Here is a 27,315-nt window from a genome sequence, read left to right as displayed (position 1 = left end):
AGCCTTTTTTCAGGGAAATCTGAACATTTATGGTATACCAAATGGCTGTTGTGGCTATTGATAAAAGTTTTGATAAAAATTTCACTTAAGGAATTTAACCTAAGGAACAGCAGCTTCATTAGCTTTTTGTCAGTTTTTGAAACACGAATTTTAATTTTTTTTTAAAGTTTATTTATTTTTGAGACAGAGAGAGACAGAGCATGAACGGGGGAGGGTCAGAGAGACAGGGAGACACAGAATCTGAAACAGGCTCCAGGCTCTGAGCTGTCAGCACAGAGCCCGACGCGGGGCTCGAACTCATGGACCGCGAGATCATGACCTGAGCTGAAGTCGGCCGCTTAACCGACTGACCCAACCAGGCGCCCCAAAACATTTATGAATTTTAAAGACAGCTTCTTTTCTCTTTGCTTGAGGAAAAAGAACCTCGTTTAGCTTACTGATCTCTTAAAATGCTTTTTTAGAAATAAGTGATCAAACTGGAGAAGGCAACTGATACCTGCTTTTTACAACACAGAATTGACAGTAAAGCTTTCGTGGACCAGCAGCAAGGTTTCCGGACATGCAAATTGCAGCACTATGTTCTAGAATTCTCTAAGAGTTCTTTGAAAGTCGAAGGCTGTCTCACCAATGAACAGTTATCGTAAGGAAAGCGATATGCTACATTAACCTTCAAAGGAATAACGAAACGTCACTTACACGGCTTCTTGGGGCATTTCTGGCATTTGTTAAAGCCCCACGAGGTACCCACAGTTCCACAGCAATCCTCCTGCTTCGAAAGGCCAGGGAGCGCCTTGCCACACTGCAGTGATGAGATGTGAAATTCGAAGGTTAATTGAGTGCAGGATGTCCCAGCTCTAGAACACTGCTGTGCTTCACCGTCACATTATAAAACAGTTCCCTTCTTATTGACACAATTAGAGAGGGGAAAAGAAAAAAAAAAAAAGAAAGAAAACACAAAAAACTCAAACTTTGAACCAAAACACCAGAACAGAATCCATACAACACTAATGAACAAGCATATTTCTAAGAGCTTCTTGGCATTTTAGAGTCTTAGGAGAATCTGTCACTGCTCAGAGCACTTTATAAAATGCCTATTTCCAATGCTACCTCCCCCACCCCACCCCCACCCCCGCTTGATTTTCCTTTGAGAAGAACCTCAACTCACAAGTTCAACATAAACTTTTAAAATTTAGTTTAACTGTCTGTTGGAACCTCTGGTGTGGATCATTGGGAAGCAGAGCTCTGAGGGTGTGGCATGTGTGCAAACGTGGAAAATATGGCACAGGTCCCATCTACAAGAGTCTTCAGGGCTTCCTATAATACCAAGCCTTGGCAGGAAAGGACAGTACAAGAAATGATCACTGGCTGTGCCAGATCAGCTTTGGCAGACATGAAAGCTCCAGACAGCCAAGTAGTCTGACCCAGGGAGGTCAGCCAAGCAAGGAAGGTGCTGGCAGGTTTCAGCAAGGACAGTAGGTAGAAGAGCAGGGCTAGAGTTGTCAAATATCAAGACGCATCTCATCTCCTGGTTAATCACACAATGTCTGAAGAGGCTGAGAGGCAAGGGTCTGAAGTCAGACTAACTCAATGGGGTCAGGAAGGGCCAAGGCAAACAGATCCTACTCTCTGTACCCATTCTGAGGCCACTCAGGCAAGAAGGGCCACCTGGCTCTCCACCGATACTCTGTAGGCTAAGCCCAGACCCCGCATCTGAGAAGTTACTCTGCCTTCCTCTGCCTCAACCTCTAAAAAGTCCTCCCGACGGGTTCCAGTGTCATTTTTCCAAAAACGAATCTGATGACATCACTCTACTGATTCAAACCCCTCAATGAATCCCACAGTCGGAAGACTGCAAACTCCCTGGGATGGTACACAAGGGTCCTCTCTACCCTGCTTCAGAACATACGACTTTCTCTGTGTCCCCCTGTACCTCCCCACATCTAGCCTTCAGACACCCTAAAAGATTGTTTATTTTCTGAACAAATGTCTTTCCAAGAGCAGTTTCCTTTCCTTGGCATATATCCTATAGCCATCCTTTTCCCTTTGGCTGGAGAACCTTTACCGTGACCCACAGCTCTGAAGAAGTGGCACCATGAAGCATCCAGTCTCCTCAGTTTCAGCGAGCGCGTCCTCTCTCCGTACCCCAAAGCACATCCCACACGGCTCCACTGCCTCCGCTATGCTTGTGAATTAAACACAGATGTATATTATGTCTCTTTACACCCCAGTACACAGTGCCCATGCTCGATCACTTCTGAGGGATGGAAGGTGCAAACAATCTAAGGAACTATCAAACAACCTAGCTACAGGCCACCAAGCAGTGGCTCTCTGCAGACCAAGAAAAGTTAGCAGCTGCACCCAGGCTGGTTGAGCACAACATGGTGACAAGAACGTCCGGGTAGGTGGCGGCCCTCAGAAGGGCAGCAGGTCACAGACACCATTCACTCAGCAGACTTCTGGGTCCAGGCAGATAGCATTCGGCCCGAGGCTCTAAGTGACTACCTGTTCGAATTGTAAAACCAAACCAGGGAAGCCCTGGCACAGGGAATGATAGTGTTCAAGTCCTCAGGCTTTTGTGGTTTTTTAGGGATTTCAACAGGATGTTATGTGCTCTCAACAGCAGTCAATGATGGGGGTTGGGGTGAGGGAAGGGCAGGGGGATGGCAGCGGGGGGGGGGGGGGGGGGGGGGGCGGGGGGGTGGAGTGAACACTCCAACAAAGGAGAACATGACAGAAGAGAAGCAACCATGGCTGGATTCGGGTAGTTTCCAGACTCCTTCAGCTCAGTCACAGGAAGCTTACATCCAGAAATGTTTATTTCCAGTTTTATCAAAGAGGTTTATGTGAGACACCAGTGTGCTTCGGATATGGATCATTCTTGCACCAGACTCTCCAGGCTCTTCCCTTTAATCAGGCAGAACTTTCAGCACTTGCTGATTTTATATGCACAAAATTTTAGCAGCAGTTAAAATCCAATTTTCACCTCAGATTCCTAGAATGTTTTATTTGGTAGGGTAAAAATAAATTCCCTCTCTCTCTCTCTCCTCTCTTTCTCTCTAACAGGCTTCAGAAAAGGTACAAGGTTTTCATTACAGGATTCGGGCTGCTTTATCCCATGGCTTTGTTTTTGCAGGTCCACAGCCAAAAGCAGCACAAACCATCCAAATCGATTAAATAAATGACGGTGTAGGTGGTACCACAAAACCGTGTGTTCCTCTCAAAATTGGGTCTACACAGGATAATAACAGGCTGCAAGGGATGAAGTCAGGCTTACAGCAAGGCACAAAGTCTCACACATGCTGCTTGAGGTAGTTAATTATGAAGAGGCTTCAACGTGAGCCAGAAACAAGGCCTGAGAGACCTTTGAGGCCACAGGCAAGGCTCTCACACAGGAGACTACCCAACACTGTGAGGTCTTATTTGGATGGAGGAAGCGCCTAGAGGAAAAGAAGGAGGAAGAGGATGCTCTCTCCTCCACAGTGAAGGTCACATTGGAGAGAATTACGTAGAATAGGATGAGGTCTGCATTCACAATGTTCTTCCCTCAGAGTGGTAGACTCTGCTTCTTCATGAGACACCATCCCAAGGACCCATGACTGGCTCTGCCGAACTGCATTTTCATGCCCAGACTGAGGTGATTTTTACAAGTGAAAAACACAAATGGAATTTCTCCTATGTGACTCACTCACCACATTTTCAGAGAAAGCCTGTCTCTCATTTCAAGGCGTATCTTATGTGTGAGGAATCCAGAAGAAACGTGCTAAAAAATTTACAACCAATATTTAGCCATTTCAAGCCAGAAAGAAAAATCTATCCTGTCAAATGAGCATCAAGCTGCAGCTCCTCAAAAAGCTCACCACCTCAGGTTGCACACTGGGGGGACACAGAAGTCCACACGTCCATGCCAGCATTCAGCAAATGCACGACCCACCTAGAGCAGCAAGCAGAACGATGCTGGGTCTGGCAACCAGGTCCTGTGGGCATCCAGTGAAGAAAGGAGAGTAAGACTATGTCCGACCGTGATGGCACAGTGCAGATATGTTAAAGAAGGCTAGCTGCGTGATGAAGGTATTAGTAGGACTAAAGAGAGGACTTATGTCATTCAGGAGGAAACCTTTTCAACAGCAAATGCTCCTCAACAACAGAAGACGCTGACATCTTCACTGGGAGCAGAAGCTGGAAGACCATCTGCCAGGAATGCCCAGGATTCAAAGCAGATGGCTTCAATGGTTTCTGCCAGGGCGAGGGTTCTGTGTTCGATACATACTGACAGGTCATACGACGTGATTTAGGAAATACAAATTACTAGACACTAAAGCCAACCTGGAGGACTTCTGTTGCTCTCATGTCTACCTCAGGAGTGTGTCTGGGTGGGTGCACTCCTAACCATCTCTTCTGTCTCACCTCCTTCCTCATATCAGTAGCTCCAGAGACGCTCACCGCAGGCGGAACTTCCTTCTACGAGACTTATGCAAACTAGACAGAAAAGAGAAGAACAAACAGACCTACTTCCAGCCCCACTTCACCAGTGCACTGACCATGGTTCTTAGAAGAGTGAGTGCAAGAAAATAATTCACTGACCTTTCCTACCTTCCTGTGTTACCAGAACGTCCGAGAAAGTAAAGCTATGCAAGAATCTTTACGATTATTCCATGAATACCCATGTTTTAACTTTTACAACACAAAATTATTGCAAGCAATGGTGCAAAAACTTTTAATTTTTAAATTAGTTGCTAAGAATAAACAGATTGTGGGATCATGTACTTTTTAAAATCTTGACCTAGTTGAGAACACTTCTGACTTCAACTCAGTTTTGAGGTACTACCGTGGTGCTTTCCTGACACTCAAAGTTAAGCTGCGATTGCATTTTTTACATCCCCCTATAAATATATGAGCAGGAATGACAGTTCAAAACTTAGCATTTGGCAACCAAGGCCCATAATTTTTGTCACCTAAAAACTCACCACTGGAAATGTTCTAGAGATGAACAATAATTTAAAGAGATTATGATAAATATTGGAGTGTGGTTTCATAAGATCTCATTTTCCTATGTTAAAATTACTAGTACCTATAATATCCTCGTTCTAAGAGTGTTGGCTGTGTTGTGCCAGGTTCTGAGGAAGGAAGGTCCAGTAGGGAGTAAAAGAAGAGAGTGCTGGGCTGTAGTCAGTAAACCTGGATCTAAATTCCTACTCTCTTGTGAGTAGAGATGTTCACCAGATTGTCCAGCCTCTCTGGGCTGGTAATGGGACAGTGGGACAATAATCCCAACTACAAAGGACTGTGGTGAGATCAAACGATGCATGTCCAAAAAGGGCCGCCCTATCCCTTCTGCCCCTCTATGGGGATTAGAAAAATGTGACCCTTAAGATGTGTTCTGCATCAGGACACAGCACTCAGTAAACAGAGCATTGGCTGGATCCCCATCTGCCCTCTCAGCTGAGTCTCGTGTGAGTACAACCCATAAAATGTTCAAATGCTGGCCATTTGTTAGCCTCTTATCATAAATTTGTTAAAGGCATTCAGATATTTCAGTAGCAAAAGGGCCACTCCACAAAGATGGCCACCATGTCACGGCCACTACTTAGCCTTCCTATTAAAGAAAGACATTTAAGGGGCACCTGGGTGGCTCAGTCAGTTCAGCATCTGACTCTTGGTTTTGACTCAGGTCATGATCTCAAGGTTCTGAGCCCTGCATCGGGCTCCTTGCTGACAGTGCGGAACCTGCTTGGGATTCTTTCTCTCCCCTCTCTCTTGCCCCTCCCTGACTTGTGCTTGCTCACGCTCTCAAAATAAACTTAAAAAAATTTTAAGACATTTAAAAACAATAATATCAAAATACTCTTAAGAATTATCCCTATTACATCTGTAGAATTCATTTTACTTTGTTATCAGGAACCATTGCATACATACTGCATAAAGTACTGAGTTTAAACAAAGAACGTTTCCTCCAAGAGAAAAAGGCCCTGGAGCCAAAGACACAACAGAGCTTAAAAAGTTAAAGTAATGCAGATTTTTAAGATTCACTGAAGTAAAACATGAAAGAACAGAGAAGGCTGACTCACTGCAGCTCCTGCAACAGTGCTGCAGGGCTGTGTTGGGCAGGGGCTCAAACAGGCGGTGACTCAACGGCTGGACTGGAGAGCCAGATTCCAAAGAGATGGAACAGCGCTGGCTAAGCCCAAGACTGACCACCAACTGGGAGAGGACCCAGGCACAGGTGGGTGGGAGGCGAAGGGCAGAGGAAGGCAGGCCAAGGACGAAGGAACAGAGACAGTGGGTGGGGAAAGTCGGAGAATGAGGTAGAGCTAAGCCATGGAGAGTTTTCCAAATCGGGGATTTAATTTGTAGTTAGATACCAAAATTAATCAGGAGAGAGGGAAAAGGAAACAGCATAGTTCATTTTCCCAAAGCAAAATGTTTTGGATGGTGTCCACTGAAATATTTGGCATCTTTGAAGTAATGGCAAACACAGAAATATTGATAAAGGGGAAGAAAAAGAGGGGGAAAAGATTGTTTTTATGAAAGTACAGTTTTCCACACCTGATACCCCCTCTCAAGAGTAAAAGAGAATTAACAGCAAAGAGTATATCATTTATGGGGGAAAAAAATGAAGAAATTACATTTAAGGTCAACATGAACAGTTATCAGAGGACCAAAAAACCCAAAATTGGCTAATTATTAAAAGCCCATTAGCTATACTACTCCTCAAAGAAAGAGTAGAAGGGAGGTTTTAAGTTAAGCACAGAACAAGATCTTTCCCCAACAAATGCTATCCCCAACAAAAGATGTCCTACCACAAACCAAATACCCAGGCATCTCCACATCCATTAGAATTAGGGCTATCTGAATGTGAAACTGATCTTTCCACACAATCACCTTCCCTGTGGACCAAATGAGAAGTAGTGTAATAAAGATGACCCATAACTGAGTAAATGCTAAGAGCATATCTTCTGATGTTGGACCAAGATGGGTCCTCACTTTACCAATTAACCATGTATTTTACTATAGGCAAAACATTCAAACTCTATAACACGTAACTAAAAATGCCCATTTCCAGAGAGCTCTCAAGAGGACTGAGACAATACGTATAAGACAGTCAGATAGCCAGCATGTACCAGGCTCACAATCAATATTAGACCCTTTTGTCCAGGCCCCTCACCTAGAAACTTGGGTTTATTTAACAAAGGACTAAGTAACCCAACAATTATTCAGTATCCCACATGCCAGATTCAATTTGTCAAGAAAGGATACATGAAGTAATTTAGATATAGAAATATGAAAAGAGGGGCACCTGGGTAGCGTCAGTTAAGCGTCTGACTTCGGCGCAGGTCATAATCTCGTGGTCCATGGGTTTGAGTTCCACATTGGGGTCTGGCCTGCCTGGAGCCTGAGATTCTGTGTCTCCTTCTTTCTCTGCCCCTCCTCTGCTCATACTCTGTCTTTCTCTCTCTCTCTCCCAAAAATAAATAAACACTTTTAAAAATTTTTAAGAAATATGAAAAGAAAAAGAAGGTATTACGTTTTTCCTAAAAATGTTCAGGTTTTCACAAAAGTGCTCAGGCTAGTGAAAAGTGCTCAGAGAATTAATGCTGTGGAAAGATGTGTAATCATGTGGATTTCATTTTAATTCTCCTCGAGAAACACAACATGATGTCACTGAATGACAATAATTCAACCAGTTAATATCAATGTTCAAGCAGCAAATTTCACTTTGGGGACATCCAGATCTTTTTGGTCACCCACCACGTCTTGGTAAGAAGACCAAGACCACGAAGCCAAAATAACAGAGCCCACTCTGCACCTCTTGACAATAAGCAGCCATGGCTTAATCATAAAACCCTGCAGAATGTGGAACTCACTAAGACAGGTCCCAGGAAATACAGCTGTCTTTTCACACTAAGCTAGTGTTACAGACGGAATGTGTGCCTCATCCCCCAAATCCCTAAGTTGAAGCGTTGACCTCGAACGTGATGGTACAGAGAGCAGGGCCTTTGGGAAGTAATTAGGTTTAGATGAAGTCATAAGAGTGTGGCTCCCGGGTGGGATTAGTGTACTTACAAGGAAGGGAATAAAGACCACAGCATAAACCACTGACTGACTGACAGGGACACTCTCTCTCTCTCTCTCTCTCTCTCTCTCTCTCTCTGTCACGTGAGCACATCAAGAAGGTGGGTGTCTGAAAACAGGAAAAGAGCTCCACCAGGAACTTAATCTGTGAGCACCTTGATCTCAGATTTCCTATCTCCCAAACTGCAGAAAGTAAGTTTGGATAGCTTAAGCTACCCAGACTATGGTATTTTGCTATGGCAGCCTGAGCCTACTTACACAGATAGCAACAGTTCCTTGTGAACACCCCGGGACCACAAGAGATGGGCTAAACCAGGATGGAATAGTAGAAAGAACACTGGAGTAGCAACCAGAAAGGCTCAGTTTCAGTCCTCACCAACCAGAGATACGAGATGTGAAGCAACTAATTCACTTCTCTAGACTTTAGCTTCCTCATCAATTAAGTTTTACGTACAGACTAATTACTAATACTCATTGATGTGCCTAAATTCTATGATTTTATAAAGGCTCCAGTGCAGGGGTAGAAGATAACCGGAGGTTGTAAGTGGAATGGTTTCCTGTGTCAGGGAAATCCTATGAAGGGCAAGGTTCCTTAAATGTCTCCTGCCTGCCAGACTGATACAGTACCTTCCATGATGATGCAGACTTCCTAGGCCTAGCATCACACCCTGACCTAGATCAGTGTGATCAGTGATACTAGGATGGGCCTCCTCCTCTTGACCCTACCCTCCCAGCTCACCCCTCTTCTGCTAATCAGTGCTCACAAAAAAGCAGCTCTATCTTCCTGAAAACAGTCATGGCTTTTCAACAGCCACTCTCTAGATTAATTATAATGAATCATATATGATTATCAAATAGGCAAACTATCAGAAATTACTCAAGATGGTCATGGAAATGCAAATTTTGCCTATCCTGAGCTGGGACCCATTGCAAGGTCACATTGTGATTGATCAACCTACACGGCATGGGTGTCCCATTAATTACTCCAAGCATGCATCTGACACGTTCACCCCCACCCAGACCCAGAAAACTTTACCCCAACATTCTGGTACAAACTGAGGTTTTCTGGCAAACAGAAGCTATACCCTCAGTCCTCTATATCTGGTTGAAGAATGGGAACCCCTTTTTTGGAAATCTTGGACTTCTTTTCATAAGAACCAGAATGAGGTCCCTTATGGGAAAAGTTCCAAGTACACACAATGGGGTGGATGAATCCAAACTTCTATCACAGCTCTTTATTCCTATCATCAATCTTTTCGCTATGATATAAACATATCTCCACTCCGGCAAAGTGACTTCTGTCCGTCTTCTGACTAAAACGGTGTTCTTATGGCCTCTGGGCCAACCATGGCTCCAAACTAAACTGGAAAACCTCAGGAGAGCTCTTCAATGTCCATGCACTAGAACATTAAATATGTTTATTTCTATGCGCCAGTAAGAAAGAGGGTCCAAATATCTAAGCCTATCATTAATGCAACTAGAACAACATATTTGATCAACTTGTCCTAAGGCCTGTTGTCATAAAGGGGAATATTGTACGACAGAGCACTGGCGGGGTAACAGGCATTGTCTCATAAGAAGAGGAAAGCGCTTAAATACTTCCAGATTTTTTAAAGAACTTGTAAAAAATTTGCTTTGGCTTGAGCAGAACATTCTTTATAAGCAAGGTTTTTTTTTTGCTTTTTTTTTTTTTTAATCCACCCAGCTTTCTTTTATTAGAGTAATTAAAACAATGTTAGGCATTTGGGGTATCTGATACAACCATAATCCTCTGATATTTCAGGCTATTGATTTTACAAAATATCTACTATGACTAGGGCATTAACTGCTGGAAACGTATCCACGTTGATTTCTGACAGTGTATTTGTTTAAAGCCCGCTGAAGCCAAACCATAGGCTTCAAGGAATTCCAGACAACTACTTTAGTTTATGAAACGATATTTTAAAAGTTACGCTAAGGCAAAAATGGTTTTAAAAAGTAACATACAAAGGGAAAAAACATTCTTAAGCATGAAACTTACGATTCTACTTGACATCTTTTCTAAAGAAACAATTAAATTTGGGCTATTTTCTCCATCTCTACAATGATTTAATAAGCATTTCATCAGTTGTGATATATGTGTGTTGCTATTTTTACACCGTAAAAAGAATAAGTATTGTCATGATTATATTCTGACATCATAATTCCCGTTACCCTGTCCTTACAGCAAAACAACACAAATCACATCATAAATCCTAGCCTTAGATGGTGAGAACATGAAATTTATTCAAAGTTCCATTACCGAGGATGTGACTAAAAAGACAGACTCATGCTCAGGAGGAAATCAAGATGGGCATACAGGGAGGGTTGTTATTACTATGGCAACTGGATCACTCCCAAAATGATGAACATAAAGGCTTCTTTCCCCAATGCTTACTTCTACAAATGTACTGAAGGAAATTTTCTATATTAAGCTCCGGTGCTTCTCAGTTTCTTTTCTTTTCTTTTCTTTTTTTTTTTTTTTTTTTCTATGTAGAGATACTGCAAGGAACAAAAAACATTTCAGGCCTCATACCGCTGTGTAAATTGCAACACGTGCCTCATCTGGTTAAGCTTTCAGTTTTTCTGTGTTTTATCCAAGTACACAGAACTCAAAACTAATAATTACCTGTGGTTTGGTTGCAAATAGTGTAGAAAAACTGAACGCCACAAATCATATTAATAGGTTTCTTGAGTTCCCCGGGAGCAGGAAACCAGGTCTGTCTTGACCACATTCTGCCACTTGTGGCAGGAACATTCACTGCTCACCAAAGAACCACTTGTCCCAGCTTCCCGGCATGTGCCAGCTTCCTAACTGCATCGGTCAGCTCCGACTACTGTAACAAAATATCACAGACCGGGGGGCTTGAAGAACAGACATCCATTTTCTCTCCGTTCTGCTTAAAATGCAAGATCAGAGCACCATCACCGTCAGCTCTAGTGAGGTCTTTCTTCCTGGCTTGCAGGACGCTGCCATCTTGCTGTGTCCACACAGGGCAGAGAGAGTGAGCTCTCAGGGGTCACTTCTTAGACGGACACAAATCCTATCACATCAAGGCTCCACCCTTACAAACTCATTTCATCTTAATTACCTCCTTATTGACTCTATCTCCAAATATAGTCACACTGGAGATTAAGGTTTCAACATATGTTTTGGGAGGGCCACGATGGAGTCCATAGCCCTGACAGGCGGGGCCAAGTGACTCACTCTGAACAAGGGTTGTGGGAAAAGCAATGTCCCTTGCAGCACCTCTCTCCCCATGCTGTAGGAATTAAAGAGGCCACATATTCCGGATAGCACAGTCTTAACACAGTGGACACCCATCACCCTGACAGAGAGCGATGGCACAGAGCTCCTGGCTTACCCCTTACACACCTAGCACAAGCAAAATGCAAGCTTTTGTCATGTTAATTTATTACTACAGCACAATCTATTCTGCCGCCAGCACTGAGCTCAATTCCTAAATGGCCCTGCCCTCGTGAAAAGCATAGCCTTGTGGGGAAAAGAGGTTCATAATCAACAATTTTGAGATAATTAAATTCAAAATGGTCTGACGGGATTCCAAATGCAGTAAGTAGAGTTCAGACAGAAGACAGTACATGTGGGTGAAGGACTTCAGAAGACTTTTTGGAGGTACCAATACAGGCTGGATGTGAGAAATCACTGTAGGTCTTTTTTTTAAGTTTCTTTATTTAGAGAGCACGAGAGCGCAAGCAGGGGAGGGGCAGAGAGGGAGAGACAGAGAATCCCAAGCAGGGATTGTCAGCTCAGAGCCCGATATGGGGCTTGAAATCATGAACCGTGAGATCACGACCTGAGATGAAATCAAGAGTCAGACACTTAACCGACTGAGCCACCCAAGCGTCCCTAGTAGGTCTTGACGTATCTCATTTTTGTGCAGTTTGCTCTGTCCATAGGCCCTGTGCATATGTAACTATTGGTGGCACATAAGATGGAAAAGAAGAAAGATGTCAAACGTACCAGTCAGAGGACTGCAGGGCTAAAAGTGGCCTTGGTAGTCTTCTCAGGCAAACCAGTTATTTGAAAAATGAAACACACACAGACACACACACACACACAAAAACAAAACTGAGGGCCAGGGAAACAGGGAGCTTGCAAAAATGGAAAAAGATTATGGACATGGAAACATCACCTCCATCTCTGAGTCTCAGGCTTCACATAAGTAAATGGGAGACAAGAATACCAACTTTTCCCTATTTTTAAGGTCAAGTAAGGTCATAAATGTCAGTGTTCTCTATCAGCTATCAATTTTATAAAAACACAGCATCTTACCAGGATACCAGCCCCTAAGCCACAGAATGTTCAAACCATTTTCTTAACAGCTCCATTAAGGCCTGCACATTCTAAACCAGACCTCTTCAAAGTGTCATCTTGAAAGCATTGCTGTTTTTGTTCAAAATATTTAGAACTCCTCTGCGTGGATTTCAGAATTCTCTTCAGGGATGAAGACATGCTACTTCAAATATCCAATGGTACAAATCCTTGCTTTCTGGAGGCTGAACTGACCCCTGGAAGCCTTCAAGCCACTGAGAATATAGCAAATGAGGGAGCTGCACAAGATCACAGACAGACAAATTTTCTCATGCAGCTCCATTAACTAGTTCTGAAAAATCCCTTCGAAACGGAAATTTCCAATCTGTTGGCCCAACAGCCATTGCTAGAATAAATGCACAGTCTCATAAAGGGCCTCACTGAAAAGAATATTCCATTTGATACATTGATATGTAAATTTTTTGATTCACAAAAGAAGACAAGAGGAGAAAGAAAAAATGGAAGGATGAGAAAGAAAAAGAAACTTGTACTATCTGTCCTCAATGTGGGAGAAGGGGCAGGGCAGGGCAATGGAGTCATTGTCATCTCTCAACATCAGTGTTGCTTTTTCTCCACAAATTTATGGGTCAGATTCCAGAGGACTGGGGTTTATTTTGGTTTTTCTGTACGTGTGTGTGTGTGTGTGTGTGTGTGTGTGTGTGTGTGTTTAAGTAAACCAGAATGATTCTACTTTGTTTTAGCAAATCTCAATTCTAAGGGACCATGTTGGCAAGGCCAAGAAACAACAGACCCAAGAATACCAGCTGAGTCTTTAAACATTTTTGTCATGTATAGAGCCTAAGTCAAACATCAATTCAAACCTTGGGCTTTTTTAAGTTTATTTATTTATTTTTGAGAGAGACAGTGAGTATAAGTGGGGGAGGGGCAGAGAGAGAGGGACAGAAGATTTGAAGTGGGCTCCCTGCTGACAGCAGAGAGCTTGACATGGGGCTCAAACCCATGAACTGTGCGACCATGACCTGAACCAAAGTCAGATGCTTAACCAACAGAGCCACCGAGGAGCTCCATACCTTGGGCTCTTAAAATGACTTCCGGCATATTGCCATCTTCAAATGGAATGACCACAAAACCATATCACTTTGCCAAATTCAGAAGTGACATAACATGCTTCCACTCCAAACTGCCCTATAATTAATCTCAAGGCCTGTTCCTCAGCAAAAACAGGAATCTAATTATTAATAGGGGTATTGAGTGAGCCCTAGAGGCATAAAACATGGAAATTTGATATTTCTAGTCATGATAAAGGCACTGTCACTGCCAATAAAATGAAAAACATCTGAGAGGAGGTGCTTGAGAAGGACCAAGAAAGCATAAACTTGGCTATTTAAGAGATTAGGGTGAGGGAACAGCCAAAGCTGACGTGCATAGGTGCAGACATTGGCCTAGGTAAAGACCGGAATCAGGCAGTAGGAAGGGTAATGCGTCTAGGTCATCATCCATTCTCTCAAGTAGCCTACTTCAGTTCTAAGAATCTATATTTTGATTATCCTAATGTCTTAGTCCCACATTCCCCAAGTAAAGCTAGCAGTTTCCCTGGCCACTGGCAGAAGCCCAGAGACATGCAGACACATTCTCTTTCACATACAGCTCCTTCTCCCTTTGGGTCTTTACTGATCTTTTAAACTCGAAGGAAGAGAGGCCCTGAACGAAGTCTGTCTGGCAAAGGCTGCTGGAACCAGACCAGCCAACACTGGAGAGCTCCAGGCACCCATCGCTGACACGTGTGTGACACCTTTGGTGATACCTCCGCAGTTGACACAGGTAAGGTTTGGCAAGGGTGGCCATTTGAGAGCCACTGGAGACAACCAGACTCACTAACACTCAATTAAATATTTCTTAGATTATGTCAAAGGAGTATTTGAGTGGGACACTGAAGAAAAACCCAGATGTCATAGGAAGTGCCTGGTGTTAATCGTTTATTCCACCTGAAGGAGGCCAAACTTCAGTAAATGCAATCAGCATACCCCATTGGGGCTCTCTGCTGACAGAGAAGGCAGATGTCTGGTAGCCCTGGCCCTGCCTTTCCCACTCACTGCCCTGCAGTACTTCTGCAAGAAGATGAAGGCCAAGTTCACCAGGGACAGACCTGCCCCCAAAAGCATGTGGCTGGGGAAATGGGTAAGGGGTGAGGGCCACATACACACCTGTACCCAATGCTGACCCAGTTCTCCTTCCCACATAAGGGATGATATGTAAGTGAGAGGCCAAGCGTCTTTGGTAAAATGTCTTATAGTTATTCCTTCTTAAACGTTTTACTTATTTTTTGAGAGAGAGAGAGAAAGAGAGAGAAGCAGAGAGACAGGGGGACAGAGGATCTGAAGCAGGCTCTGCACTGTCAGCCAAGAGCCTGAGATGGGGCTCGAACTCACAAGCCAGGAGATCATGACCTGAGCTGAAGTCAGACATTCAACCTACTGAGCCAACCAGGCGCTCCTAGTTATTCCTTCTTTAGAAGTCTTATCGATTTATGTAGCTTGTAGACTCAGTTTAGGGAAATAGCCAATGTGAAGAGTGTCACAATGACTCTAGCATCACCCCTGTCAGAATATCCTAAACCACGTCTTTTACCCTACTTTTAGGCCTCATCCTCGCAATGCTCTTAGGTCACAGCAGAGGGGACTTTGTGGAAATTAAAGAATAGATTTCTAAGCAGAACATACTCTCCCAGCTCCTTTAATTGAGCCCTGAATTCTCATCCTCACTGCGAACAGATTTGCAAAGTCTACAGTCTGTCTGTGGTATCAATCCACATCATTATCTATCCATATGTATCTTTTCTGCCTTGTGGAACTGACAGGCCAAGCATCTGCTTCCCTATTTTCTCACTGGCTGTTGTGTGGTAGAAACCAAGAAATATTCTTCTTCAAAGTCCTGTCACAGAAAATTGAGACTTAAAAAAAATTTTTTTAATATTTATTTTTGCGAGAGAGAGACAGACAGACAGAGCATGAACAGGGGAGGAGGAGATAGAGAGGGAGATACAGAATCCGAAGCAGGTTCTAGGCTCCAAGCTATCAGTACAGAGCCGGATGCAGACCTTGAACTCAAGAACTGCGAGAACATGACCTCGGCCGAAGTTGGATGCTTAACCGACTGAGCCACCCAGGTGCCCTGAGACTTTTTTAAAAAGTACTTTCAGGGGCACCTGGGTGGCTCAGTCAGTTAAGCGCCTGACTCTTGATTATGGCTCAGGTCATGTTCTCACGGTTGGTGAGATCGAGTGAGCCAGGGACTGGGCTCTGCGCTGACAGCATGGAACCAGAGCCTGCTTGGGATTCTTATCTTCCCTCCCTCTCACTGTCTCTACCCCTTTCTCCACTGGCACTGTCTCTCACTCTCAAAAGAAATAAATAAATTTAAAAAAAAAAAAAAAAGAAAGAAAGATAAAAAGTACTTTCAGCCATGTACTTAGGAGAGTTCCCACTTTGATGAGATCACAGTTTCTTGTTAATTTCTCCATGATGGTTACTTTAAAAAAAGGTTTTTTTAAACAAAAGTCAAGTCCATTTGTTTGGCCCTTCAAAAATTGTGTGTGTGTGTGTGTGTGTGTGTGTGTGTGTGTGTTAGGACTAAGATTTAGAGCCTGAGGATGTTATGGAATTTATCTGCCAAAAGAGACCTATCTCCAATTATATAAACTTTTTCTCCAATGGCCCATCCAGTTTCCATTTTTCCTGTCTAAAGAGAACTGTTGGAACAACTTCTAGAACCTCTAGGAAGACCCCTAAATAATTCTCAAGTCATCTTAACTCAGTTTTGCTCCTGCTCTTCTTATTTGTATGACCGGGAAGGAAAGGAAATAAAGGCTTTTCCAGTAATTTCAGGATTTCACAAGTACTGCTCTCTTCTCTCCTTAATCCACATAAGGATTTTTTTTTTTGTAGCGAATACATATTAGAGAATTTAAATGAAAACACAGAGTTTGTTTCTTACGGTTTTGTTTTGTTTTATTTTTTTAACTGTTATGGCCATTTTATGGTTGCAAGCAGGTTTGGGTGTTGCTTGAGCATCTTTATCTGTGCTAAAGCACTGTACTAAAAATATCTTTTCTGTTTAGACCTACTTCAGGTTTTCCAGTATTTCTGTTCTTCGTTAACTCAGGTGTTTATATGCAGAATTTTCTGCTCTTTTGGCATGTGCAAAAGGAAGGTCTTGAAGCATTTGGATTTTTTGTCTCATCTTGTACGTCTGTGTCTAATTAAGGGGCATGTTCCCACATTTAAAACAGCACATGATTGCACAACCAGGCAAAGGCAGACCCAAGCGTGGACATTGGACCCCAAGCCCTACCTCGTGATTCTAAACACTTCTCAGACAGGGTCTTTTCATACCATCTGGCATCATTAGGTCACTGCGAATGTTTGTTGCCGGCAACTGGGCAACAAATAAAACCTGCGTAAAACAGACACTCAAATGCCAAGTAAGTTTCAAATTTGGGTCACTATTAAGAGAACCAACTTAAAACAAAGGAAACCCTTGTACAACAGAAAAAGTATACATATTCAATGTCCCTGTGATGCAAAAAGAAATTGAGGGGGTATTTTCTGAAATTTGGCCTCTCCTTAGAGATGAAAACCAGCACGGAAATGTTCACATTTCCAGCATGTGAAATAACACAAGATTTTCCTAAAAATAGTTGGTAATTTTAACCATCGGAAATTGTAATTCTAACTTCATCTATAAAGTGAGTAGACTTTCCAAAATGTTTTCAAATATATACAGAGAACACCCCCCACCCACAACTACTTCAGGTAGCACAGAGAGATAACTGCCAAAATTATGACTTGTTAACTGCTTCAGATTCGATTTACATTCAAGAAATCCATCCTCTTAGCCACACCATGCATTCTATTAATTTCTACTCTTTTAATACTTGAATATGAATTTAGCAATGCCTGTATCCAGCTCAATTCACACAGAAATCAATACTCTATGTGATCTAAAGAAGAAATTATTTTTAGGACTTAAAAGATAGAACATCACTTTCTCCAACAGTAAAACGATAGGCCTGATTCCTCCCCCAGCTCTACCCCCCCATACCTTGTCACACTCTGTCAAGTGTGTGACATTATAAATTCCCAATCCCATTATTCCTGCTCTTTTCTCTTCATAATACAAGCCAAAGAAATGTCCACTGTTCTCATGAATTTATCACCACTAGAGCTATTTGCTGCTCAATGAATCCTCTCCACTCATCTACTCTCGCTCCATCTCTGAAACAGCATTAGACTTCCTGACTGATACTCAAGAACGCACCATTCTTGATGTCAGTCAAGGATGGGGCTGCTTAAAACAAAGATGTAGCTACTCATCTTCATCTTACAACCCTCCCCCAGGGTTAATCAATCATTGTGAGCATTTATCTGATTTCTGAAGCAAGGAAGTTCAGAACGGTCCAACTTATCACATTCTTTTTTTTTTTTTTTTTTTAAATCCCCCACAACAGCCAATAATCAAATCCTGATGCTTGATTCTTTACAAAAGCTCAGGAATTCATCTTTATTTTCAAGTTAACTTCTTAGACTGGACCCTGGTCAATTCACAAATGGACCGAAGCCAACGTCTCCTCCATGGCCTCCTCATGTCTACCGTCCCCACATCCACCCACCCCATTCTTTCCTAAGTTGAAACTTTTAAAATTACTCTCTACAAATTCATAAAATGTATCAAAGTTACAGCTTTCGAGTTCAACTTAAAATTTGATTATTCTAAGTCTAGACAGTTATCATTTTTGTTTCTTTTCCTCAAGAAACTTTCACATATTCTGAGACAGTCACTTGAATACCTACTTCTCGGGGTCAACAACTATAACATTTTTGTCTTATTTGTGTATGAGATGCATTTGAAAATAAACCATAACCATCATGGCGTTTTACCCCTAAAACTTTGAACATTCATCTCTCAAGAATAAGGAATGGTCCTACATAACCCCCACATCATTATCCTACCTAAATAATAGTAATTCCAGAATATCATCTAATATCCAGCCCTATTTAGATTTCTCCAATATCCTTTGGAGCCGGGTGTTGTGTGTATGTATGTGTGTGTGTGTGTGTGTGTGTGTGTGTGCGCGTATTTCTAGCTAAGAGTTGATTAAGGTTCATATGTTATGTTTGTCATTGGGTCTCATTTGTCTCTTTCTAGAAAAGTCACTCTGCTTTTCTTGTTTTCCCTCATGAGAAGATTTTTTCTTTGAAGAAGCCAGGTTATAATATCCTACATTATGAATCTGTCTGCTGGAGGAGATATGCGTGTGATGTTTTTAGTTTGTTTCCCCTTTGCCTATGAGCTAGATAGGTTAGGTGTAAAGGCTTTATTAGATTCAGGTTAAATATTTTTGGCAAGAATACTTCAAGGATGATGTGGAAACTCCATACTGTGTCACATCAGGAGGCACATAATGTCGGTTGTCCCACTTGAAACAATTCTGAATTTGACTGCATGGTGAAGGGGGGCTTCATGAAAGTGTTACCTTGATACTAAGTCATTTATATCACACTATGCCTCAGGTGTAAGGGGCTTGTTATCTGTACAAATACATGCCAGGAATCCCAAGCTATTTTGCTTCTCTGGTCTTTCCTAACACTCCCTTCTCCATTTCTTGCCATGTTCTCTTTCCTTTAATTCTTCTCCCCCACTTCTGTGGGAGCTTGCCTTCCTAACCAATCATGCATTTTCCTCTACCACTGAAGCAATTCCTGACATTCCACTATACAAAGATGCCCTGAATTTAAATACATGATCATAGCTCATGTTCAACTTTCAACCCCAAGTTTACTAACTATTAGAATGTGCCATAGACACAAAAGCAGTTTCTGCCAAATTTGTTTCGTATGTGACCTCTCATGGTAACACATAAACACAGTTACTGATAACTCTAAGGCATTCGAAGTCTCAAGAGCCAAAATCTGCAGCTAATGAGAGTGTTCCCACTAAGCAATGCAATGCACACCGAAGGAGCATTTACACAGTTGTTTCTGCAATTCATTTAAAAATCTACCTACACCACCTCGTGGAGCTTTGTTTGCAAACTAACTATAGCTAGAAAGCACACATATTTTCCAGCACCTCTGTAGGGACACATCTTATATACTATTGACTATTTGCCAGAAATGTATTTTTTAATGTCTCGATCATCCTAATTACACAAATTACTGGACAATCATAGGCATGCAGCAACATTTCTCAGTAACAGTAAGAGTGTTTTCTTGAAAACAGGTCTTATTTTGAAGCTGGGTATTAGTGACTACACATGCAAAATAAATTAAGAACTGAGATCATTGTCTGGATCATTCTGACCAGAAGTCAGAAGAGTATCCAGATAAGGCAAAAGTATTCCACGGAGTTTGAATTATTTGGGGAACTCTACCAATTATCCAGCTCGCTTTGACTGTACTGTCCAGCTTATGCTTGAAAGTAAATAGTTTGTTTTTATCCTTTCTAGTTCGCAATCCTCAGCCTACTATTATACAAAACTGGTAAGTTTGTTAATACCTCATTTTCTTGCTTTTTAGGCTCTGTGTCCAACTTGGAAATTAGGGAGAAAGATACTGGGCACAGAGTTTTAAAAGGACCTGCCTTTTCCTTTCTCATGACCAATCTAAGCTGGAATGGCTAAACAATGCAAATGGCACCAATATCACCCTCTCTCTCCAACGCTACTCTGGGGCAACATTGTGAAGTATGAAGTTTATCTTCAGCCCCACTGTCCCTACTGAAACCTGACCTTAGCACAAAATCCAGTCTTTACTTCTAAGCTAAATTTAAATTGATGATGTTCCTTCTCCAAGAAGCATTTGCTTAAACCTGGTCTTCAACTGAGGAATGAAAAGGTTCCCTTCAGTGAGCATTTCAGGTATCTGTAGGCAGACAACAAAGGTGGTGTTTGGGGGATCAAGCCTTCCTTGCTTTACTAAAATTACAGGACATAAGCAATCACCTACTCTATTTTTAAGTTTGACTATCTGGATAGATAAGTACCTTCTAAGCTAATATTTGCAGAGTTCTACAACATTTGCAAAGCAGACACATTACATGTCTCATCTTGACAAACCCCCATATTCTTATCTCTACCTTACAGATAAGGAAGCTGGTCTCCTAGCACCTACTGCTGGGGCCATAGCTCTAGCCAAGACCTTTAACTCTATTCACATGGGTTCTCTTTTCTAGCTGGGTCTATAAACCAATTTTGTTTTACTGCCCCAGAAGAAAGATTACAACCCTACCGTACACTTGTCTAGTACCTAAAAAGCATTTTCTAGGTTTCTAAAGCAGTAACAACTGACTCTATTACCTACAAATACTTCACACACACACTAATTTTCTAATAATCAGGTAACAACAGAGGAATAATAATACATTTATCTCACCGACTCTTCTCATGGGGGATCCAAACCATATGAAATGACAAGAGCAGAACCACAGGAAAAAGCCACAACATTATCATGTGATCCCAAAGCAAGAAGCACAACATGGTTGAGGTAGAGGAACCAATATATTTATATTGTCTTTGCTATGTATATTCAACAGTGAGTTTTAAAGAAAACTCAGCCTTTCTCTCACTTTATGGTATAAATATAGGCCTAAAGTGACGTGCAAATTCAATATTAAAATGCACGTCAAACAATTCCTGCATTGCCATGGTAGTTACGAATTTTTATTAGCAGAAAGAAGATGCCAAGTTATCACTGTACAAAGGGGTCAAAATTCCTCTGTACCTACAACCTACAAACTGCTGCAAAAAGGCATAAATGTTTTCAAACATCTTTGCAGAATACATCTCACATACCATATCTCATGCCTGACTTATTTTATTCACAGATCACCTTAAGTAAAAAAATATATAAACAGGCAATCATGGACTTCTGGAAGCATTTCTGGAAGATCACTACTTAATATTATAGACTGAGTTCAGCAAAGTTTTTCTGTCAAGAGCTTTACAGGCCTTATTTCATGATTTGGGGACCCCATGATCTCACCAACGCTACATAACTGTTGCCAACAGCATGGAAGGACAGACAGTATGTAAATGAATGGATGTGGCTATGTTCCAATAAACCTGTATTTACAAAACATGGGCCCAGGGGTCAGTCTGTCAACCCCATCTATTGAAAACCATTTTGCCAAGTCTGGCTTTCCTATTAAAATGCCATATCTATAATGCATTACCCAAATGGGCAGGGCAATGTTGCTTACCTGTGACCCAATGGTTTCCTGGAAGCACCGGCCAAGCTGCGTCTTAGCAGCCACAGGGTAGACGTGGGGAATGACCTGCTGGTGAGAGTACGTGGAATGTACGGTCTGGGTCTTCTGGACGGGAAGCCCTTGGTAAGAGATTTGGGATTGGCCCGCTTGAGCTTCTTTTGTCTTCTGGCCTGTTGGGCCATCAATTCTTGAAACCTGATGTATCTGAACTGAAGCCTCCGGAGGGTGTTTCACATGGATATTGACTATGTTGGGAGGAAATTTCACTAAAAGAGATTAGGAGAAAATTTTAGTCGTGAATAATTAACAAGTGAGTCAGCATGAGAGCAAATACAGACACCCACATAAACTTTATAGTACACCTAGTATGTATGTATTTTTGCTGCACAGCCATCAATTCTGGAGGATAAAAGGGTACACTCAAAACACAAATTAAACCTGGATTTGTGTCTTTTAAAGAGTAAAACTAGGGGCGCCTGGGTGGCTCAGTCGGTTAAGCGTCCGACTTCGGCTCAGGTCACGATCTCGCGGTCTGTGAGTTCGAGCCCCGCGTCGGGCTCTGGGCTGATGGCTCAGAGCCTGGAGCCTGCTTCCGATTCTGTGTCTCCCTCTCTCTCTGCCCCTCCCCCGTTCATGCTCTGTCTCTCTCTGTCTCAAAAATAAATAAAAAACATTAAAAATTAAAAAAAAAAAAAAAAGTAAAACTGGACATATAAAGAGACATTAAAACCTTTCACAGTAACACATTCACGAGACAAGAATATTCTTGGGGGGGTAGGGGGCGCTGCGTGGCTCAGGCAGTTAAGCATCTAACTCTTGACCTCGGCTCAGGTCATGATCTCGATGTTCATGGGTTTGAGCCCTACATCGGGCTCTGCGCTGATGGTGCAGAGTCTAGTGGGATTCTGTCTCTCCTTCTCTCTGCCCCTCCCCTACTTGTGCACGCACACGCATGCGCTCTCTCTCTCTATCTCAAAATAAATAAACTTCATGCTGCCTGTGGTCACAGGTGGGTACACTATATCAAAGGACAGTAGTAAAGGCTCAAGAGTTTACTTTTGCATTTCTCAATGTTTCTACTGCCAAACTTGTAAGATTTACCTTTCTATGTCAAAAGAGGAAATAGTTCCACAAGGCATAATTCCCTTATCCTGAATGTTATGGCATGTCCATACCTGTGGGACTCCTGAACTATGGAAAATACTTACACATGATATTTTATATCTGTATTTACTTTCTGCAACTTCCAAATAAAATTTCATCTTCTGATGCTAACTAACATTCAAGTTTTAAAGACTAAAGGCCTTGGGGCGCCTGGGTGGCGCAGTCGGTTAAGCGTCCGACTTCAGCCAGGTCACGATCTCGCGGTCCGTGAGTTCGAGCCCCGCGTCAGGCTCTGGGCTGATGGCTCGGAGCCTGGAGCCTGTTTCCAATTCTGTGTCTCCCTCTCTCTCTGCCCCTCCCCCGTTCATGCTCTGTCTCTCTCTGTCCCAAAAATAAATAAAAAACGTTGAAAAAAAAAATTAAAAAAAAAAAAAAAAAAAAAGACTAAAGGCCTTAACACTTCTCTGACCCCTTTTCAAAAATTGTTCATGGGGCGCCTGGGTGGCGCAGTCGGTTAAGCGTCCGACTTCAGCCAGGTCACGATCTCGCAGTCCGTGAGTTCGAGCCCCGCGTCAGGCTCTGGGCTGATGGCTCAGAGCCTGGAGCCTGTTTCCGATCTGTGTCTCCCTCTCTCTCTGCCCCTCCCCCGTTCATGCTCTGTCTCTGTCTGTCCCAAAAATAAATAAAAAAAAAAAAAACGTTGAAAAAAAAAAATTAAAAAAAAAAAAAAATTGTTCGTGTATAAGAGATGCCAGGTTTGAAAGAATGAGTTAGTCATAGAATTTCTAAGCTCCAAGTGACCTACTTTACCTTCCTCTACAGATGAATAAATTGAAGCCCAGTGAGGTTAACTGATTGTTTATAACTAAAACCAAGCGCTCTTCAACTACAAAATAAACTCGATACTCACCAGCAGGTACTAGGCAATCCGCTAGCTCATTAGTCCTAGATGAGTCTGAAGACTGCCTTGCTCATCTTTCTATTTCCTAGGCCCTGCCAGAAACATGAATGTAACAGCTCTTGGTGCTAAGAGCCAGCATAAAAGGGAGGGCTCCTTTTTACTTTATTTCCTAGATACTAAATCTCTATGGCCTAGAAAGTACTGCAGCCACGTACCTGAGCCCATATTCTGTCCCTGCCACCATTTCCCAGGCCACAGATCACATACTTCTCTCTGGTTCAATACCAGTCCCACCATCTGCAGATACGTGCTTCCACATGAGTTAGGTAGGTTAACAGACATCTGATGAATGGGCAAAAAGAAAATAAATAACCTTACCTTTGACTCCTTGTTGGCTAGTCATGGTCAGAGGCAAGGTATGTGTAGAGTGGACAACATGCGTTCCCAATGTCTTGCCTGACTGCTGAGAATGCTGGTAAAGTTTAGGCACACTGGCACCATGGACCGGGATCTGACAAAGCTTCCCTGTGAAATTTGGAGGGCACTGGCATTTGTCTCTTGAACTGCACTGGCCACCATTCATACATGGAAGATGGCAAATTACTACAAGGGAAAAGAGAAAAAGAGGAGAGGTGGGTAGTTTCTGAAATGCTAAGTAACAACCAATCAACAGAGTCCCCAAAACCCACAGCCCATGATAATCATCATATTCCTGATGACTTTAGTAACAGTCAACAAAGAAGTCACTACACTATGAAAACAATGGACTATTACTATCTTTTTCTTCCCACCTAAAGCCATTTAACTCTCCAATTGCTTGTGGTTGTTCTCCCTGACAAGGGAAAGAATTCAAAGTAGCCACTCAGGATTATTATCTATCACAGTGTCCTTTTCAGTATCTGTTGCATCCTATAATTACCTTGATTTTGTAGTGTATTACTTGTTTGTTAACTGTCTCCCTAGACTATAAAGTCCTTGGGAAAAAGTGATCTGTCTAGCTTAGTGATTTTTATATCCTCAGCACCTAGAATAATTCCTGGCACACAGCAGACATTATTTCCTCAAAGAATAAACAAAGAAACAAATGAGTGTTTAAAACATCTCTTGATACAGGTATTCTCTTCGTAAGACATGGAACTAAGTGCTACCCAGAATCAGGGAGGAGAAGAGCCTGAATCCTGCTTTATAGGAATATGCAATCTCCTTGGGATAGACCACAGTGAAACTGAGAAGTACCAGAGTGATTAGTAGTATGGGCTTTAACAGATTAAGAATAAAGAAAGATAAAAGGACAGGTGGAGTAAAGAATTTTAAGAAGAGTTTTAAATTCTGGCTAACTTCAGCTTTTAGTCAACCTCCTAATTAACTAAAATTCTTCCTATCAGCCTCTTAACATAATCAGACTCCTACCAACTTGAACAGTAAAAGTGCCTCAACTCCATTTCCTTCCAGCTTCTACTCTCTTTTAAGTCTTCTCCTCTTTTAAGACCAACCTTTCAAAAGAACTGCCTCAACACACTACCATCTAGCTTGGACCAGGCTGTGCTTCCCTCTCCCTACCTCTCTTCTACATGACACTACTCTTACCAAGATCACTCACGGGCTCCATGTTGCTAAACCCAATAGATGGATTTCATTTTTCCCTTGGTTTCCATCACATCTCACTCATCTATTTGTGCTCCTTCCTCTCAGACCATTGCAGAAATATTCTTTGCAGACTCCATTTCTATGCCTTTTAAGTACTGGTATGCTTTAAGGCTTGTTCTTAACCTCTCGCCCTTACTAATTCTACACACGCTGTTTCTATGATTTTACTGTGTTAGATGGTGATGTCATCCAAATTGGTATTTCCTAACCAAAGCTTTCTGCTGAGTTCCAAACTGTCTACTACAATGTATCTTCGTGTAGATATTCCACACGTGACTCAAACTGGAAAGGTCCAAAATCGAACTCCTCACCTTCCGCCAATACTTCCATTCACCAAGTGGTCCTTAACAGAAACCAGACTTCTGCTCCCCCATTTCACCCATCCAAACGTCCAGGCCTAGAACTCCTCCCTTGTCAACATTCATCAAGTATGTCCATTTCTCTCTCATCACAGGACCTCTGTTCCTTGTGAAGCTTTATCACTTATAAATCTCACCTCATTCTCTTTTACTCCACTACACTGACTTTCATTCATTTCTTCAGTTTGCAGAGAACCTCTTATACTTTATCCACCCTGTGTCCTTGGCTTGAACCCTCTTTCCCTTCTGTCCCCCTCAGCTACCTAACTCCTACTTATCTTTTAGACTCTGTTTAACCCTCACCTCTTCTAGAAGCATTCCCAATTGTCCTTCATCTGGGTTTGGTACCCCTCCTCTGGACCTCCATGGGTTCTCATTGGCTACTCATCACAAGTAAGCTCACTGAGCTTACTACTGCATGAGTTAGTTGTCTGACTACCTTTCTGTATGCCTCATTCAACTAGAGTTCTGCGATCACGGGTTTCCTCTTGGTATGTTTTACTTCCAGCATGTAGTTCAGCTTTTAAAGCTTTTTTTTTTTTTTTTTTTTTTTTTTTTTTCAACGTTTTTTATTTATTTTTGGGACAGAGAGAGACAGAGCATGAACGGGGGAGGGGCAGAGAGAGAGGGACACACAGAATTGGAAACAGGCTCCAGGCTCCGAGCCATCAGCCCAGAGCCTGACGCGGGGCTCGAACTCACGGACCGCGAGATCGTGACCTGGCTGAAGTCGGACGCTTAACCGACTGCGCCACCCAGGCGCCCCATAGTTCAGCTTTTAGAAGAAAGCTGGAGAGGCACCTGGGAGGCTCAGCCAATTAAGCATCCAACTCTTGATTTCGGCTCAGGTCATGATCTGACGGTTCGTGAGACTGAAACCATGTCCACCTCTGTGCTGAGAGTGTAGAGCCTGCTGGCGATTCTCTCTCCCCCTCTCTCTCTGCCCCTCCCCTGCTCTCTAAATAAATAAACAAACATTAAAAAAAAAAGAAGAAAGCTGGAGATCAATAAAATACTGGATGAAGCAATGAAACAATTCATGCCTACCACTTTGGCAAATACCATTCTAGGTGCCACAGAAGATTCAGTCCCTGCCCTTCAAGAACAAAAAAAAAACTGAGGAGCTAATACATGGTAACTATCAGTACAGATCAGCATATAAGTGACAATCGGAAAATATAAAATGTAAATCCTGTGGAATATCAGAGAAGAGAAAACCCATTTCTGGGAAAGTCACAATAGACTTTACAGGGATAAGTCTTTGGGACTTTGGGATAAGTCTTTGAAACTGGGCAAGATTCATAAACACAGAAGTGCCTTTTGGGAAAATAATGTGTGTAAAGAAGGAGGCAGGCATATTTGGGAGATAATGAGTATGGCTGTCTTGTTAAAACCATGGGTTCCTGAGGCAAGGGGTCAAGTGATAAAATGGGTTGAGTCAAGTCAGACAATGCAAGCTCTTAAAGTCCTCCTGGTAAGAAGTGTGGGTTTTATTCTACAATCAGTAAGGGAGCTCAGAAGCTTCAAGGAGAGAATTCAGGAAGACTCAAGGACTGTTCCAGAAAGACTCCTCTTGTGATGGCATGTGAGAGTAGTTGGAACAGTGAGTGAAGGTGGGGAATTCAGTTAGGACACTACTTGAAATACAAGTTGACAAA

General features: G+C 42.3%; 1 protein-coding gene across 11 annotated transcripts in view; it reads right to left on the bottom strand.

Moving 5' to 3' along the window:
* The window catches only part of LTBP1 (latent transforming growth factor beta binding protein 1), a 402,356-nt gene that overhangs the window by 170,495 nt on the left and 204,546 nt on the right, over positions 1-27,315 (bottom strand). For all 11 annotated transcript variants that reach the window (XM_058683005.1, XM_058683000.1, XM_058683002.1 and 8 more), the window contains 3 exons: positions 24,030-24,254; positions 21,638-21,912; positions 697-799 (listed from right to left, as the gene is read on the bottom strand). In XM_058683005.1, the coding sequence (XP_058538988.1) occupies positions 697-799; positions 21,638-21,912; positions 24,030-24,254 (603 nt within the window). The remainder of the gene's footprint in view (positions 1-696; positions 800-21,637; positions 21,913-24,029; positions 24,255-27,315) is intronic.

Source organism: Neofelis nebulosa, chromosome 9 (assembly GCF_028018385.1).
Source record: "Neofelis nebulosa isolate mNeoNeb1 chromosome 9, mNeoNeb1.pri, whole genome shotgun sequence".
Taxonomy (NCBI): domain Eukaryota; kingdom Metazoa; phylum Chordata; class Mammalia; order Carnivora; family Felidae; genus Neofelis; species Neofelis nebulosa.
This window is presented reverse-complemented; position numbering and strand designations above follow the sequence as displayed.